The following is a 17,019-nucleotide window of genomic DNA, read 5'->3' as shown; positions in this document are numbered from 1 at the left end:
AAGATGCTCTTAATGATTAATTTGGGGATACAGGCAGCCAGAGCCCAGCATAATTACTTTACCACGACTTTTTCTCCAGGCCTGCCAGTAAACTGAAGCCCAGCTTTGGAGGCTGTAATGGCTGACTTTTCAGATGAGCCTCGCTCCTCTTACAGAACGGGTCTGGAATGTACAGATGTTTCCTTTAGGGAATTACAGCCCAGCTATTCACACACTGCTCTTAATACACCCCGTTGAAGCGGAGAAAGGGAAAACCAACTTACAGGCCCGGCCACTGTTCATGTGTTTTAGCAGAATGTTGGGCTGTCTGTGACCTAGAGCAGCAAAGGACAAAGTAATCTTTTCTGCCGCTACGCAAGGCCGTCGTGTCATTTTATCTGTCGTAGGTTTTGTCTTTTGTTTTTTTTTTAAGTTTTGTGCTGGTTTGTAAGGAAATGCAGTTGCCTCCAAGAAGAATATCTGACTGTTCATTTAATTACGGCAGATTTACAAGGTCGGCGTTCATATGAGTACAAAGGCAGGCGAATGACAGAGGGGGGATATTGGCACTGATATAGAAAAGAACAACAGCAGTCATTACTGACCGAATGTACAGACCGAAGCACCTTCCATGTGCTTTCTGAAAAGGGGATTTTTCTTGCTTTTGTTTTTTCCTGAAGTAGCTATTTATCGTACACTGCCAAATATGTTGAGTGGATGATGTGAGTCGCCTTATCCAGGGAGACTGATAATGTATACAAAGATCACGTGTAGCTGCACGACATTTGAGGTCAAGGAATGTGATACTGTATCATCCACTTATGGATTTCTTATTCCATTCATCCATTCTATTTTCTATCCACTTCATCCAGTTCAAGGGTCAGAGCCTATTCCAGCAACAGGCACAAGGCAGGGTGCACCCTTGCTGGAACTCTTGTCCATCGCAAGACAGACAGAGAGGCATAGACACACACACACACTTGCACCAGGTTTAGTTTTCCCAGACGCACAGTTTCCTACCAGTATGTCTTTGGACTGTAGGTAGAAACCAGAACATCTAGAGGAAACCCAAACAAACCTGTGGAGAACATGCAAACTCCACACAGACAAGCACCCTAGGTCTGGAATAAAGCCCAGGGCAACTGCGCTGTCACTGTCAACCTCTTTATTCGAAGTTTTAGCAAATAGAGGTTATTAATACCCTGCCTGCTTTTTATGTGACCTTCCTCCTTGTTGAATCTCTCGTTCTGTTGGAAGGACGAGTTAAAACAAAAACAACCCAACACAAGCAAAGAGTACAAGAAGCATGGAGGATTCTTATTATGTTATTTAATTTCATAATTGTTGTGCCTGACTTCTGTATGAATTTCTCTTGTTTCTGTTATTTCTCATGATATTGTGTATACGTGTACCATCTAAAAATATGTCCTTAACTTTTTGGAGAACATGGTGACAGAAAACCTCAGGGGAAAGAATGTTTTTTTTTATCAACATACATAGCATTCTGCTAGAAAAAGTCCTTTGAATTTCCTACAAAAAAAAAATATTTGCAGTGGGAACAGGTATCACATGATAAAATGCCTTGCATATTTCTCTTAAACAGCTCAAGACCAGATATTTGTGGATGGGTTTTGCTGTCAGATGTTGGTAGAATTTTATTATTTGATTAAATGTGGTTGTCGGTTTCTCTTAGTTTTCAAGTTTAAATTAAAGTGTGCGATACCAGCATGTATCCCACTGTTCTAATAAAGGACCTACTGAAGACATATAGTATGTCCGTATTTTATATCTGGAAAGCAGATATTAACTTTGTCTGACATAAGCCTTCTCCAGCAATAATATCAAAGGAGAACAAAATGAACACAGCTATTTCTAGATCTATAATTATCAGACGTGTTTTAATTCATAAAGAGGTTTTCAGGAGGTTTTTTAGCAGCCCGACAAATGTTAAATCAGTTATACTTGGGTGTTTGAAATAAATACAGACACCAGGTTTATAATGTGCCTGGAAACTGCTGCTGTTATACTGTAGAGTTATTAATACACCCTCAGAATAAATTCCTTCACCTTATCTAGAATAATGCATATGTAATGTAATTTTCTGGTAAGCTCAATGCCATGGAAAAATTGTTGCCTTTAAAAATCTCAGGATGTTTTTATTTCTGATGATTGCCCTAAGAGGTGTGAGATGAAAAATGCACATAAAAAAAAAACAAGCACAGAGAGAATAGTCATTATCTTTTCAAGGAGAGATACTGTAAGATTATTTAGCCTTCATCAGCACATCAAATTTCAATTAATAGGTCGGTCTTTCTAGTCCCATGATCACCTGTTAAAATGCTGTAGGATTCAGAGTTTAACCAACAAAAGGCAGCACTTAGCATAAATATACCATTAGATAGCAAGTGAATGTACACATATTAGATGCCAGTCCCCGAGAAAAGTTATGGATCAGAATCTCTGTTTTCTGCAGTGATTATTAACTGAGCATTTTGATTGAGAAAAGTTTGAAGTGGCAGCAATGTTGCAATTTTTTTTATTCATTTCTAGTTAGAAATTTCACGTTTCCCTTCTTATTCTGCCAGCAGTTTGTGCTGGAAACGTCTGAAAGGTACACTGACTCATTTAGTCAATGACAGTGATTCAGCCTTTAAATAGCACTTTGAAAATGAATTAAGCACAGCCAAAACACTCTTAAGTAATTTCTATCCAACATTGTAATTTGTGGACAAATTATCTTTGAATGTCACTCTTCTGGAGAGGACCTGATGTAATTATTCATACCCCTTTCTGCAGAGTTCCAGAAAAAGACATGCTGCGGTTAAAAACATAAATGTATTTCCATGGTACTCCACTTCTAAATACAGCTCAACAGTTTCATGGCAAGTAATGATGACCGTTTGAGTTCAGTCTTTAAAGAAAAAAAATCTCCTTTTCAATCCAAAAGTCCGAAATGTTTAGAAAATTAGAAATTGGCAGTCACGTTTTAGAGTAAGATGTGCAAGAAACATTTTGGAAGCCTGGGTATCCTTTGTGGATTATCAGTTAGTGGATTCTCTTTGTTTTATAAATAAAGGTTTTTTGCTGAGCACCCCAACAAGAGCAGTTTAATGCTACAGCAATTATCAGACAAATATGCTGTCCATCATGGGAAGCTCAAGGCTAGAAATAATACAGTAGTTTGAACTGTTGATTCTTAATCCTAATTATCAAAATGCTATGCTCAGAATGGATACTTAACACTACAACCCAAAACTGACGTTTTGACACTTAAACTATATTGACATGAGAATATCTTCTATTCTTAAAAGAGCACATCCACTCTTCCGCTATAGGACAGCAAGTGCTGTGAGGAGATTGAATTAAACAGGGAGGAATGGTGGCTGTCATCTGAGGCAAACAGAGTTGGACGTGAAACACCTCCTTATCAATATCTGACAGAGCAGCAGACAGAACTCTGTTTCAGCCACTTGCAGGGTATACAAATGCTTTTCTCATTATACCTCTGGAAACAGCCCATGCAGTGACAGCACATGAAAGACGGTCTTTTTATTTCTCTGCTGTTTTCACAGGTTCAGATGTTGGTAGGCTAAACCACTGATTTAGAGAATGGGAAAATGACATCATTATTGGCAGGAGTGCTGCATGTGTTCTGGATAGCATCAGACAGAGACCTGTGATGCCTGGCATCGGGCTGCCCGCCTTTACGCTGACTTCAGGTTGATGTCATGGGCTGAACACATTTTGAGAGCCGCAGAGCTGCAGCACTTATCAGGGCAGTGGTTTATGTAGCACTGTAGCTGGAAACAGATGTCGAAAACGACCGTAGGGAGTTTTCATTCAAAAGATAAAGCAGATCGGAGATAATGAACACTGAAATGTCCAGAACGATTCTAACTCAAGAGAGCAACAGTTGCAGTTTTAAAGCAGGGGCAACCAAAAGACACAATAAAAGCACATTGGTGCAGCTAACGTGAAATTAAGATAAGAACACTTGTATTAGCCATATACAATTTCTTTTCAATATACATATACAATTTGTCTTTTCGCATACCCCAGTGTGCTCTCCATGAGACACACAGCCACACAGACAGGGAGAGAAAAGTTTAAGGTCAGAGCACAGGGTCAGCCATTTTTACAGCACCCCTGGAGCAGCTGGGGTTAAGTGCCTTGCTCAGGGGTGAAAGTCAGAAAGTCTTGCTCATCACTAAATGGTCACAGCCTTCTGAATGGTATGCCGTTCATATTATGTTACATTAACGCACGGTGATGAAAATATTTGATCAATTGGATACAGTTTACTTGTCATTGTTTGCCTCTCGATGTTTTTTTTAAATAATTTAAATGTCCAATTTCAGCCTTCATTCAGTGCGCCAGTGTAGTGCCAACCAAAGGAAATGTCTCTCATTGTCACTCAGGTCTTGTGATTGCCAAACTAACTATAGTCTTAACTGGACTACTTAAGGGCTTTTTAAAGTTTTTTTTTTTAAGATTTGTTTGTTCTTATTATTTTTTATTACAAAGTTATTGTTATTACGGGTAGAAAAAAAAATATTTCAAAGTGAAAAATCATTTAACGTCTGGGTATAGTGAAGATTTGAATCTATAAAAAGAAAAAAAATCTGTTAATGTCCTCTGCTAAAATGCAATCCAGTTTTCGTAGAGTCTCATAATTGTGTTTCCTAGCCTTATTTAGAATCTTGATTAATTTGTCAGGATTACAGATTTATATAGATATTCCTTTTCTACTTCTAGGGATCTTTCAAAAAACCAAATTTCCTCTGTAGATGCCAGTGTCTTTGATCATCTGACTTCCTTGAAAGAATTGTGAGTACTCTTTTAAATTCTTTTTTTTTTAAATAATGATCTTTGTCAGAAAGCTCCCATGTGCAGTGTGTTGTGGAAGATACAGCATTTCTTACAAATCAGAAGGAAGCATAGTGCTGACTACAGTATAGGCCTTATTTATAAATATGATGATGTGTGAGTGAGCTGTTCTCTTGCTATTTGAATTGCAAGGAATAGACAGAGACTCATAATAAATGTTTAGAAAACAGACTATATCTTTCAAACTGAATGATTGTCTTTACTCAATTTCATATTAAATATCAGTGTAATGAAAAGACTGCATTTACTTTGCTGTGAAACAAAACGTTATCTTGAAATTATCCAGTTTCCTTAGGCGGCACAATTTCACTGTCTGCTTCTTCCTCTGCAGATATCTTCAAGGTAACCGTTTAAGTATTCTTCCTCATGGGATTCTTGGATGTAGAACATTATCCATAATGTAAGTATTTATGGGATTAAACTTTTAGAGCAAGCTATCATTTTCCACTTACATTTATAAAAAGAACTCTGAATTATTGATGATCTTTAAATATGCTTTTTATTTACCTTATAACATATATCTATCTGAGATGAAAGATATGGTGTGACAGAAATTTGCTCCTTCCCTGCCTTTCCTTACTTGAAGAAGTCTTTGCAGAATCTTGGCAGAGAACTTCATGTGTACACTTATCATGTACGAGAAGGATCTACGAAGAAGTAACCACGGATAATCAGAAAGTATAATTTAAGACTTAATTTGTTAAACCTGTGCAATTCACAGCTCCTTAATCGCTTCATTTTAAACAAGTGAGTAACTTGTTTGCAAGTTTGAAATAGGGGTAAAGATGATATCTTGGAAGAAATCCTGAATGGTAATAACATTTATTCTATTGCCGCTGCAATGAGATTGTGAAGTATAGGGTGTTACATTCCCCGATCAGCTTGCACTTCCAGTTGGGGGTTTAAAAGAGCACTATTTTAAAACTTCCAAGAGGCTTAGTTGTAGGGGTGGCGGCAGAGCTGTGAGGGTTGTTGAGGACAGTAATATGTTGTGCTCTGTATGTCTTTTGATGGCTGTGAATGAGACTGTGAAAGACTGGACCCAATTTTCAACAACTGTGCACTCGCGCAGAATAGCAATGGACTATGCAATCATGCATCTGTGCTTTGTCGGAATTAGCTCATGAGCGATTATGATAAATGTGATTTAGAGTTAAGGACACAGCAACCCTGAAAAGCGCACCAAATAAGGAACTTGTTAAGGGAAAGAAAAAATGTCAATTGCTGAGCTATTAAGTCTAATTAACCTTAGTATTGCTCAATGCTCTAAGCTGTGCTTCCAAAGTTTCCAGGCCCAGCCTCCCTCCGATGTCTGGCAGTTCTGATGCTTTCAGAGATTTCCGCCTGACTTTCCAAGCCAATAAAACAAAGGCTGATTAATTTGGCAGCCCCGTGGTTGAGAAAAAGCTGATCAGATTGAAAGGAGGCACGGAAAAGGACAATGTTGACTTTTAATCTTCTGCTCTCCTGGATGTGCACTCTCATTGTCTGTTGTTAGTAAATGTATTGTTTTTTTTTCTTTTGCAGAGATTTAAGCAACAACCAGATTTCTACATTAGAAGAAAGAATATGTGATAATTTATTTAATTTAAGTGAAATGTAAGTATCTCTGCTATGATTGGTAAGCAGGGGAATACCTGTTTAAAACTATTTCAGTTTAAAATGGAAACAGCATCGAATACGTTGAAGCAAGCAAATAATAACATGGAAATATAATGACATCTAATTACAGAAAAGCAAAATGTCAAAACCCCTTTGCCTTGGCCCCAGCTTCCGAGTTATTTGTACCAATCATGTTGCTTTTGAAAGGCTGTACCTTATGAAGTGCGTTAAGGGTTCTGAAATTATATCATGAGGCTTGCCAACATTATTGCATCTGTTTGAGTAGCCTGTCCATGCCTTTTATCTAACCTCCTTATTACAATAAGATTAATGTCTGTCTCCATCTTTTCGAAAAGCCTTTTCTGTGCACACTGTGTCCATTCTCAGGACTACGACATGGGCAACACACCCTTGTGTCATGCCCATTCCTACTTCATTTCAGAAGAGAGATGCCTTGGCATCCTGGAACTGTAGTAGGTTGTCCATGTTTATCCCTAAATCTCTCGGATGTATTGGGACAGTACAGGATTGTAAGCTGCCCTTACATGGAGTTGAGTTTAACACAGTTGGTTAGTTACCAAAGATAGTGTGACATTACAATAATATTTTTGTGCATTGATTTTATTTGCCACCCTACAAAATGCTTATTTTTCTAAAAAACTAAAATCAGTTATTTCTAACATATCAACGTGGTTTGGAATCATCACGACGTCTGTAAGGCCTGTGGTCCCGTGACACTCTTATCTTTTGACACACTTCAGGCACCATACTGCCTGACAGGAGAATTAGTGCCAAACAGAACAACATGTCTCTCACCAGCATCATTTCAAGCCTGCAGGTGCCTGTCAAATTGCAGGCTAGTTTGAGTCCAACCTACCCATGGCATAACTCTAGTATGGTGCTCTACCATCTCAGGGGACCCAGTCATAGTTAGGTCATGCTGTGACCCGGGCTTGGTCTAGTAATATCGTAACTCAACCTCAGAAATGCTTCATAAGTATCTTTCAAATTATCATTTTGCTATTTCTCTTTCATTTTTCTGGAATCTGAATGGTAAACATGGTTACTTTCTATAAATACCCTAATCAATCCATAATATATTCATACTTCTCCAGTAACAGCTAGTAATATTCAGCTAGTTATATACTGCTGACATTATGTGGCAATGTAAAATGTAAGATGTGTGCATTTTCTCCAGTTAAATCTATAGTAAAATAACGGTAAAACACATTCCCTGTACATTTTCATTTGAGGAGGAGAATATAGTTTTACAGAAAGCAACAGCTTGTGTTCATTCTTTCATTCTCAGATGTATTTTAGTAAGGTTGTTCAGGCGCTTATTGCCGTTGTACTGTAGATATCCGACACTATAAATTATGTTTAAGAATTATGTGCTTAATCACATTTAAGAAAACATGCGAAAGCAGCATGGAGATGTGTACTATAGGTCAACTTGTCAGCTGAGACATAAGTAGTGTTTTTCAAGATTTAGTTTCAGGCGGGCATAAGTAACTTGAGTGCAGGGGTGAAAATGAAAATCAGAAACCTTTGGGTCCTTTGGGGCCATACTAGGATGCCCCTGGTCTACAGGCTAAACTTTTGGTTCTCTCATGACACAGTCTTTTTGGACATGCACATTATTTTTTATTATGCAAAGAAATCCCCTTAGCTAAATCTTTGCTAAATCTGTAAATCTTTGCAAAACCATTGTAATCGGAGACAAAAAAAAATATTATTCCGAGTCAAGGTCTAAGATGAAATGAACAATACATTCCACTTTTATTAAAGCTTTGTGAGTGAACACAGTTTTGCACTCCTGTTGCAAAACTCCTGTTGCATAAGTGCTACAAATAATAATTTGATCCGTTCCTGCAAAGCATTCAGTGAAGGATTTCAAATCAAAATAACAAAAAAATGAAGAAAAGCTGAATCTGAGTCAAATTGTGCAGCTGAGATGGATTACAAATGTCCTTTTATGTATGAGGGCATGGGATCCCATTTTAGTGCACAGTTTTGTCCTTGACAATGGTCCCCCTGCTCATAAGTTAATAGGTGCCCCAATGTGTGATCTGTAGCTTGCTTTGCAAGTGAGCATTGCACAGTGTTGAAGTGGCAGTGTTCAGTGTGTGCGCCGGTCAGCCCTTCCCAGCCATCTATCATATGGGTTAGATCATCACTCTTTGGCGGCAACCCACAGCTCGTAGCACTGGGAAAAATCCCTAAAGTCTCTTGCATAATCTGCTTCCCACTCTGAGAATACAAAACTTCACAGCCTCTTCAATTCTGGACTTTTTATGAATGAGGCATTTCCTTAACAGGTTGCATTATGTCATCTGCTCAGAGAGTCTGTTGCACGCAAAGAAACACCCTTCACACACATCAAGAGCACATATGGACTGAAAGGAGGTCATGCATTTTCTCGTTTTGGTTGTTTGGCATGATTCTCTGTAGTTGTTTCTGCTTTGATTTTTAAAGACTTTGATTAGCTAGAAAGTTGCTTGGTTCCATCTTTCCCTGTTAAAACTCTGCATACGAACACTGCACTTTCCTTCACTACATGCATGGCCAATTTTAACAGCACATAAGAACACAAGAAAGGCTACACACGACACACGGCCATTTGGCTGATGTAGCGCATTTGGTTGGAAGTAGTTTCTTGAACCAAGAGCGTCATCCAACCATTTCTTGCAAGACGTTCCTAGAAATGTTTCTTTAAAGGGGTGTCGACTTTGACAATGTGGTTGGATATCTAAATCTGGACTCCCACTGTGCCAAGTTTCATTTATCTCCTGATTAGGCCAAACGAGCAGTAAGTATGAACTAATTAGGGAGACTATTTATAGAAGGTAATGTTTAAAAAAGTTCCCGATGTTCTCAGTTTTATATTATTACCTCATAGTTTCAAGCTTGTGTCTGCTGGTTTGTTTTTCACTGTTGATGTTGAAGACGTCCATTTGCTTTTTAAATATTTGAATCAAGTCTATTTATAACCTTTTCTGTTCAAGGCTGAAAATGTTTGGTTATTTTAGCCTGTACTTGTATGAAATTAATTTAAACCTAGAAATGTACCTGGTTGTTGTTCTTTGGTGTGATATCAGAACAGTGCCATACATTTTATATCCTGGTGATCAAAATACAGTATTTACAAAATATTCTGAATAAGGCCTTAATAATGTATTGGACAATTTTAACGTTCCATCTTCTCCTAACATATTTTTGCCTTTTTATTGGTTCCCCCACCTTGTATAGAGCAGGAAAATAAGGTGTAAATATAAACAACCAAGTTGTTTTCATTAGGTAGCTTCTTCAAACTCAGCGTTTTTCATACTTATATCACTTTTACTTGTCCAGATTTGCCAGGTGTTTGCCCAGTCTTGAACATATTGATTTCTGAGTTTTTCCTGCTGCTTCTTTAGTGTTTTCGACCCTCAATTGTGGTATTGTCTGTGAACGTCACTAGTTCACTACATCAGAATCAAAAGCATTGTTAGGAATTAGGAACAGCAGTGACAACAATAACAACAGCAATAACACATTTTAGAGTATATACTGTGCATTCAGATGTTGGTGAACATCAGTGTTGAAAGCCATTTTAAGGACTAATGAAATAAATCATATACTCTAATAACACATTGACTCAATGAAAATGTGAACATTCCCAAAGGATTGTTTAAATTTGAATCATTCAACAAAGCCAGTGGGATATTTATTGGAAGTGTTTGTTGTTGCCTTTGAAGTAGAGGTGAAGTCTACGATGCTCAAGGTGTTGGGTGGTATCCTGGACAGCAATGCGTCCTGGCATTTTTTTTTTCAAATCTGAAAAAGTGAGACTTTCTCATTCTTTTCAGCAGTGGAAGTTGTTTCCCCATATGAGGGAAAAGTTGTGAAAAGTTGTGATCGTCTTATTTCCCTTTTTCCTTTCCAGAAACTTGAGTTTCAATCCATTTGTCTGTGATTGCAAACTTTTCCGATTGGTAAGTTGGATAGCGGAGAGGGGAGTGGTTGTCCACCAACCTGAATCCATGCAATGTGCCAAACCGCCAGAGGTGAAGAACCTGCCTCTTTTAAACGTCAGCCTTTCCAGTGTTATATGCGGTGAGTAGTCCCAGCTTTACTTTTGCGACAGGTGATCTCAAAGCACAGAGTATGACCAGGATCGTTTTTCTTATTGATTGTCCTAGTGCGAGAACAGAATAATTATCGGATTTCAAAAGATGCAAGCCTCAATAATGGGATTTCAGAAGGAATCTGTACTGCTTTACACCTGCTTAGTTTAAGGGATGAACTCCTCACCCAGTATCCCTAGAGGTGGTTGTTGGTGGTATGAATGTTGGTGAGAAGCAGTGATCTAGAGGCCCATATATATAAATATCATCGTCTTTCTGAACTCCATTAATGTATTTGTATTTCACATCTCCCAGTTTGATTTTTTTTTTCCCTTTGAAAACCAAAGATTTTGTAAATGAAAGCTTGAATGCGGTATTTTATATGTAAAGTCTTTAACCTAACCAAGAATACTTTAGAAAAAGTATTTTCTAATTTTTTTCCAGGTATTTCAAACACTGTGTGTTAATCCACTCTGCTTAGTACCCTTGTACCACCATCACAGGGAAAACTTCCCCCTGAAATTCACATGTCAAAACCATCTGTCCTTTGTCACGCAGGAAACCAGTTAGTACTAGTGCAGCTCTTAGTCAGTCCTGCCTCCTCAAAGGTGATAGTCCATGTCACAGGGGTTACAGGTAAGCTGTGTGCTGAGGATGTCCTGGCTAACTTACACCCACCCAAAACAGCCTCTGCCTGCTGTCTTACTGTACATCTCTTTGAGAATGACAGTCACAGGTGATCTGACATGAATCGACATTATCTGGACAACAGGGCTCAAGATACATGCATTTACCAGTCCAGCCACTTGAGAGTCTGTATTTACTGTGTTTCCATCACAGGTGCAATACCTTTGGGTATTGCAGTTTTAAACATCCCATGAGTTTCAGATGGTCTTTTAAGAAGCCCCCCTTTCTGCTCTCTCCAGGGTTAAACTACGCAGCCTGCTTGTTCGATACGAACACCGAAAGGAAGGAGCTCGTCATCTTTTCATCGTCGACTTCAGGGAACTTCACGCGGGACTCCTGCAATGCTCACTGCTTCAAAACGGGGCAGCTGTATGGGGGCCTGGGCTCCAAAAACGAGTGCCTGTGCAGCACAAACTCTGAGCCCAACTTCATCAGTGAATCCCAGTGCTCCGCGGCCTGCGCGGACAACCAGGTGATGAAGAACTGCGGCTGGACGTTGGCCAAAGAGGTCTTCCTGGTGGACTTTGCTGCCTCTTTCCGCCAGCTGCAGGCTTTCAGCGTCCACAAGGAAGCCACACTTTCCATCAGTATTTCGGTCTCTGTCAGCACTTTATCATGGGACTTTGGAGATCTAACGCCTTTGCTCAATACCACCACAACTTGGGCCTCTCACAAGTATGCTCTGCCTGGGAGGTACAGGGTGAAGGTCACACTCTGGTCGGGAAACAAGGACAAAACCATCCACACGGACATTGACGTCATCGTTCCGGCCCGCCTGGAGGTGAAGTGTCCTACCGTAGTTACCGCCAACGACAGCATCGACGTCCGGGTTTGGAACCTGGGTGGCACAGACCTTGCTGTGGACTGGAGAATGACTGGCAATGGCAACGAAACTCTCAGAGGTAAGTCTCACTACAAAATCGAGTAGATGAGTTTCGTTACTATTGTTGAGAGACTTCCCAATGAGAGGAAATTGAGGAATTTAAGAGTTGCTTTATTTGGGCCTGTAGGGTGCTGGTCACTTTGAGACAAAATAATAATTTACCCATTTGTGTTATCACTTTGTTGGTTGGCAAAACTGAATACAAAAAGTGACTTTTTGAATTACATATTGGCAGGTAGTGCCACACAGCTTTCTGGGAAATGTAGTACAGACCAGAACTGTCTGAATCTGTGTCCCATTACATAGTTCTTTTAATTATATTATTATTCCTTTTAATTAAAGAAATATATAAAGAATTTTAATTGTCCCTTTTTCATAAGCTTCTGCAAAGCTTCTGTTCCCCACAATTCCACAAAAAGCGTATACGGTACCTTAGGTTTATTAAAATAAATGCTGATACACAGACCTTCATAATCTGCAAAACTGTTACTTGCTCTGGGCTGCTGTGCTGTGCTTTGTCTGTGCACCGTTTACCTTTAAGCTGTGATCATTTTCCCGAAGTAGAGTGTTCTTTTTTGTTTTCTTCCCTAACAACACATTTCTTCAGGCTGATAGATAGCTGCTGCATTTTAATCCCCCCCACTAAGAAAAAAAAATTAAGCTCTTTATATTGCTTAATGGATTTGTTTTGCATGCACAATGATGAAAAATGAAACATTGAAAAGGTTGGCAAATCAGGGATAGAAGTTAGGTGAAAAAAACAATTATCTCCCTTTTCTCCCTGTTTGTGTTTGTGTTTTGCATTTTTATAATGGCTTGCAATGATTCGTCCAAATGTAGAGCAACTAGAAATGGTGTTCAGTGGCATGCAGTGAGCACTGATATCACATGTGCTCAGGGACCCGGCACACATCATCCCTTGAACACTATTAAACTGACAGATATCTCTTAGAAAAGGCAATGTTTGATAATGATGCTCTAATTGCGAAATTAGATTGATCTGTTCTTGCCAGCTAAATTGTCACATTTCTTTTCATTTACATGTCTGCGAGCCCATCGATTCGCGCATGAACATTCCATAAATCATGTATGCATTTCACAACAGATTAATTTCATAAGACAAAATTCTATTTAATTACATTGAATTAAATCAGGATAGGAGTGCAATTACAAACTGTCAGCCCCCAAAAGAAAAAAGGTGACAGCTATTCTTGTAATTAGAAAGATGCACTTGTTTTAAATCCCCTGCATAATGTATTGTGCCAGATATAGGCATGTGAAGAAAAGTATATGGTGGCCCAGATGACACCTATGTGGTTTTGATGGATGAGGTGGTAATAATTATGCCCTTATCTGATCTTCACTAGGTGACTAAAGTTAATATGTATATGGGAATTTTAATTGGGCAATGATTGATCCATTGCAGCTGTGGATTAGGATGAAGGATTAGTTAGTGCAGATCTGCCTCTTCAGGGCAGACTAGTCATTGACTTGACAAGCAACAGACGTAGTTCTATTATAAGTGGAGAAGAAATAGTAGTGTCTTTTGTTTCCGGTCAAAGAAAGTTTGGAATTTGGTGTCAATGAGGGAAGAAAGAAAAATTGGTTTTGAGAAGTCTTTTGTTTTATAGTTTTGTTTTTAACCATCTTTAGAACTACCAAGCCACGTTCTTCAAACTGATAGCCTTAACCTCTTTCAGGAAACTGCTGGATGAGATCTTCAAATGATTTTGTTTCTAGCAATAGTCTGGATGGGTCCAACAGCCTCCTTTCTCATTCATAACCTTTCTTAAGTTCTTCTGAGCAATTTGCTTGATGCATATCATCTCGCATACCAGGCAAATTGTAAATTTGCAGGGAAGGTCTCGATTTTCAGAAGATGCATATGGCAGGCACCAGGCCACAGTGCAGGAAAGAGGGCCTTGAGGGAGAGACGTTCACAGAAGGAAGAAAACATAGGCCCTGTACAGAGCCGAAACCCAGGCCCAATGACAGGCTCTGTGACAGGCTCATACTGTATCTCGTCTCTCTTTCTCTCTCATTTATTAGGATCTAACTGAGCTACTGCAATTGTTAATTGTTATTTGGTGCTAGGTGATGTTGGCAAGGTTAATTGGTGTCTCTAAATTGTCAAAGTGTGCTTATGTTTCTGTTAATTCCCTGTGATGGATTGGCATCCCTTTCCAGGGATCTTGTGATGGGATGGGTGGTTTTCTGACAGCGATTGGACTCTTTTTGCCATAAAGACCTGCGGTGACAGCTAAGAAACAAACGCCTATAACTGGCTCCTGCTTACCTCTACAGTGTTTCTTATTGCCTTCCAGCGACCCCGTACTGTCCGCCCGAAGGCCTCGTCTGCTCGGAGAACGGCCACTGCTACCATGTGCTCAGAGGCGAGTCTCCCTGGCTGGAGGCCCGACAGCAGTGCCTTTCGCACAGAAGTGGTGACCTGGCCGTAGTGAACACTCCCCACATCCGCAACTTCCTGATCGGACATATACGAAAGTAAGGAACTTGAGCGACGGATGACTTGCCCTGTGACGGAGTGTACTATGCAAAAAGAGTCGAGACCTTCAGGACCATGACCCACTTCCCACAATCCCACCGGGTGCAGCGGAGTCTGAATTGTGGAGTCAGAGACAGGGTTAAACTCTTAGCATTTGTTTGCCTGCCTTGTTGAAACAGGGAAGTTTCTAGAGATGAGCAGTGTTTATAGAACAAAAGGGAACATGTTTTAGATATGCATTGCTGTAAAGCCACCCTTAAAAGTCTGAAAAAGCACGTTGAAAGGGTTATTTGGGAATTCTGGTTCTTTGTCTTTGAGTGAGTATAATGACGTTGGTAATGGTGATGATTCTTTGCACTTGTATAGAAGTTTCCTCTCCTTTTACACGTGCATCAGAAGATCCACCTCATCCAACTAGTGAAATACAGCCCCCACCTGGGTGATGCACAGCGGTCAATTTGTGCCACCAGCCCACTTCACAGTAGATTAGAGTAAGAAGTGAAAAAGAACCTCACAAATTGACTCAACGGGTAAATTCAGGTTTAGATTCATCAGGTGGAATTTAGCCAGGACACTGGAACAAGATTAAAAAGTTCATCAGTAAAGAGATTTCCTTTGTAAAATGAGGATGCTGCTGAATGGAAAACATGCCAAGCTGAAAGATGATCAGTAGGAGATGTTTTGTGTTTGACATGTGATGTGACACATGAATGCACAGCACTGTGGATTGTGGTAGTATATGTAGCCACATTCTAAGGGTGAAGAGTGTCCTGACTAATCAACTATTGAACTAGTGAACTAGAAGTGGGAGAAAGTCTATCAACGCCTTCCAATCATTTGCTCTCTAGGACCTAAATATGAGACATATAACTTTTTGTTATAGTCCAGAGCCCTGCCAGCTTCTCTTCACCACAGAGTTTAAAAGTAAATCAATGGATACGTTTTCCTGATGGTTGGAGTCATCTGTAATAACTTTCCAGCAACCAATAGTATCTGTGACAAGCTGGGTAAAAGTTTTACATCTTCAGTGGGCCGTAGTCCATGCATATACTCAATGGGACAAGCACATTGTAAATCCAAAGCACCTCCACATTCGCTCATTCACCCTTGTGGTCAGGGTGGCTGGGTGGAGTATGATATCAATGTGTTGAGCACTGTTTGTCTCATGCCCTTTTGTTTTTTCACCTTGTTATCACAGTGCACCTGGTGGCAGGATAACAGACACTGTAAACAAAATGCAAAAGCAGGTCCAAGCTCTTAATATTTAAACAAGGGATTTTCTTTTCCAAGAAAGGTTTCCCTTTGGAATTTGTTAATGTATAAAAGGAGCAAACAAACCAAGCATTTTCCTGTAAATACAGATTTCCTGAAGTACTGTTATTCTGAGTTTGAGACTCTCTATCACAGAAGAGTGTTACAAAAAGGTAAAAGAATAAGACCTTAAAAATTCTTAATGCTGCTGAACTATGAAGGAGGTTTTTTTTTTCCCAAAAATATGTGTTGTTATATCTAAGGAAAAAAGTAAAATGAAATTGCCACAAAATGCCATTCTTACAGGCTCCTTTTATTTCCATTCTGAGCCAATCAGTACCAATTTAGTTTGAATGGCTGATTGTAACTGTATGGAAGCCTGCCTCCTCCACAGTGGAAAGGAAATGGCTGTCTGTTTTTCTGGGCAGCACAAACGTGGAAAAGGCGCTTCTCTTCTCAATAGGCTGGTTTTGAAAGAGTTTGAAGTAGTCGAAGGTAGAGAAAACCTTCTTATTAAAACAACATCTGTTTCTATATTTGTGGTTTTGCGCTGTGGAACTCTTTATAGCCTTTCTTTAGCTCCAGGAGTCAGGCTTTCCACATTACAGCAATTTGTAACTCGCTGCTGTTTATATATTCCCATCATGCCCAGTTCTCTAGCAACGTAAAATATTATTCCGGTTGCCACTTTCTGTACTTTCTAAGACTTATTGTACTGCTTCCATGAGTATGAGGGTGTCTTTTTGGCGAGTGTTATCAATTAAAACAGTTGAAAATAAATAGAAAACTTTGATCTGTCTTTTCAGAAGAACGCAACTATTGTTCACGTCTTCTCCAGTAACAGTACTTTAACTCTAATAGTGATACGTTTTAATACATAATAGGCTTTTATCTTAACTCTGAGGGTCCAGGAAAAGAGCCACTGAAGTAAAGAAACTAAGAATCAACATGGGTCCAGCACTAAGCTCCCAACACATAAGCAAGTTAAAAAGGTTTGGAGTATTAAATAAAAAATGCACTGGATAATGTAGGAACAAAATAATTCAATTTAGGCAATATGTATTTTTGTACCAGCTGATGCACTTTGCATTTGATCTAGTTTTATCCTCAGTCAACGT

The 17,019-nt window shown here is 39.3% G+C and overlaps 1 protein-coding gene across 1 annotated transcript in view; it reads left to right on the top strand.

Moving 5' to 3' along the window:
* The window catches only part of pkd1a (polycystic kidney disease 1a), a 108,853-nt gene that overhangs the window by 26,847 nt on the left and 64,987 nt on the right, over nt 1-17,019 (top strand). Inside the window, exons 2-7 of the mRNA XM_015359964.2 lie at nt 4,735-4,806; nt 5,198-5,266; nt 6,394-6,465; nt 10,394-10,563; nt 11,501-12,163; nt 14,469-14,649. Coding sequence (XP_015215450.2) covers nt 4,735-4,806; nt 5,198-5,266; nt 6,394-6,465; nt 10,394-10,563; nt 11,501-12,163; nt 14,469-14,649 — 1,227 coding nt within the window. The remainder of the gene's footprint in view (nt 1-4,734; nt 4,807-5,197; nt 5,267-6,393; nt 6,466-10,393; nt 10,564-11,500; nt 12,164-14,468; nt 14,650-17,019) is intronic.

The sequence above is a fragment of the Lepisosteus oculatus genome, chromosome 19, assembly GCF_040954835.1.
Source record: "Lepisosteus oculatus isolate fLepOcu1 chromosome 19, fLepOcu1.hap2, whole genome shotgun sequence".
NCBI lineage: Eukaryota > Metazoa > Chordata > Actinopteri > Semionotiformes > Lepisosteidae > Lepisosteus > Lepisosteus oculatus.
This window is presented reverse-complemented; position numbering and strand designations above follow the sequence as displayed.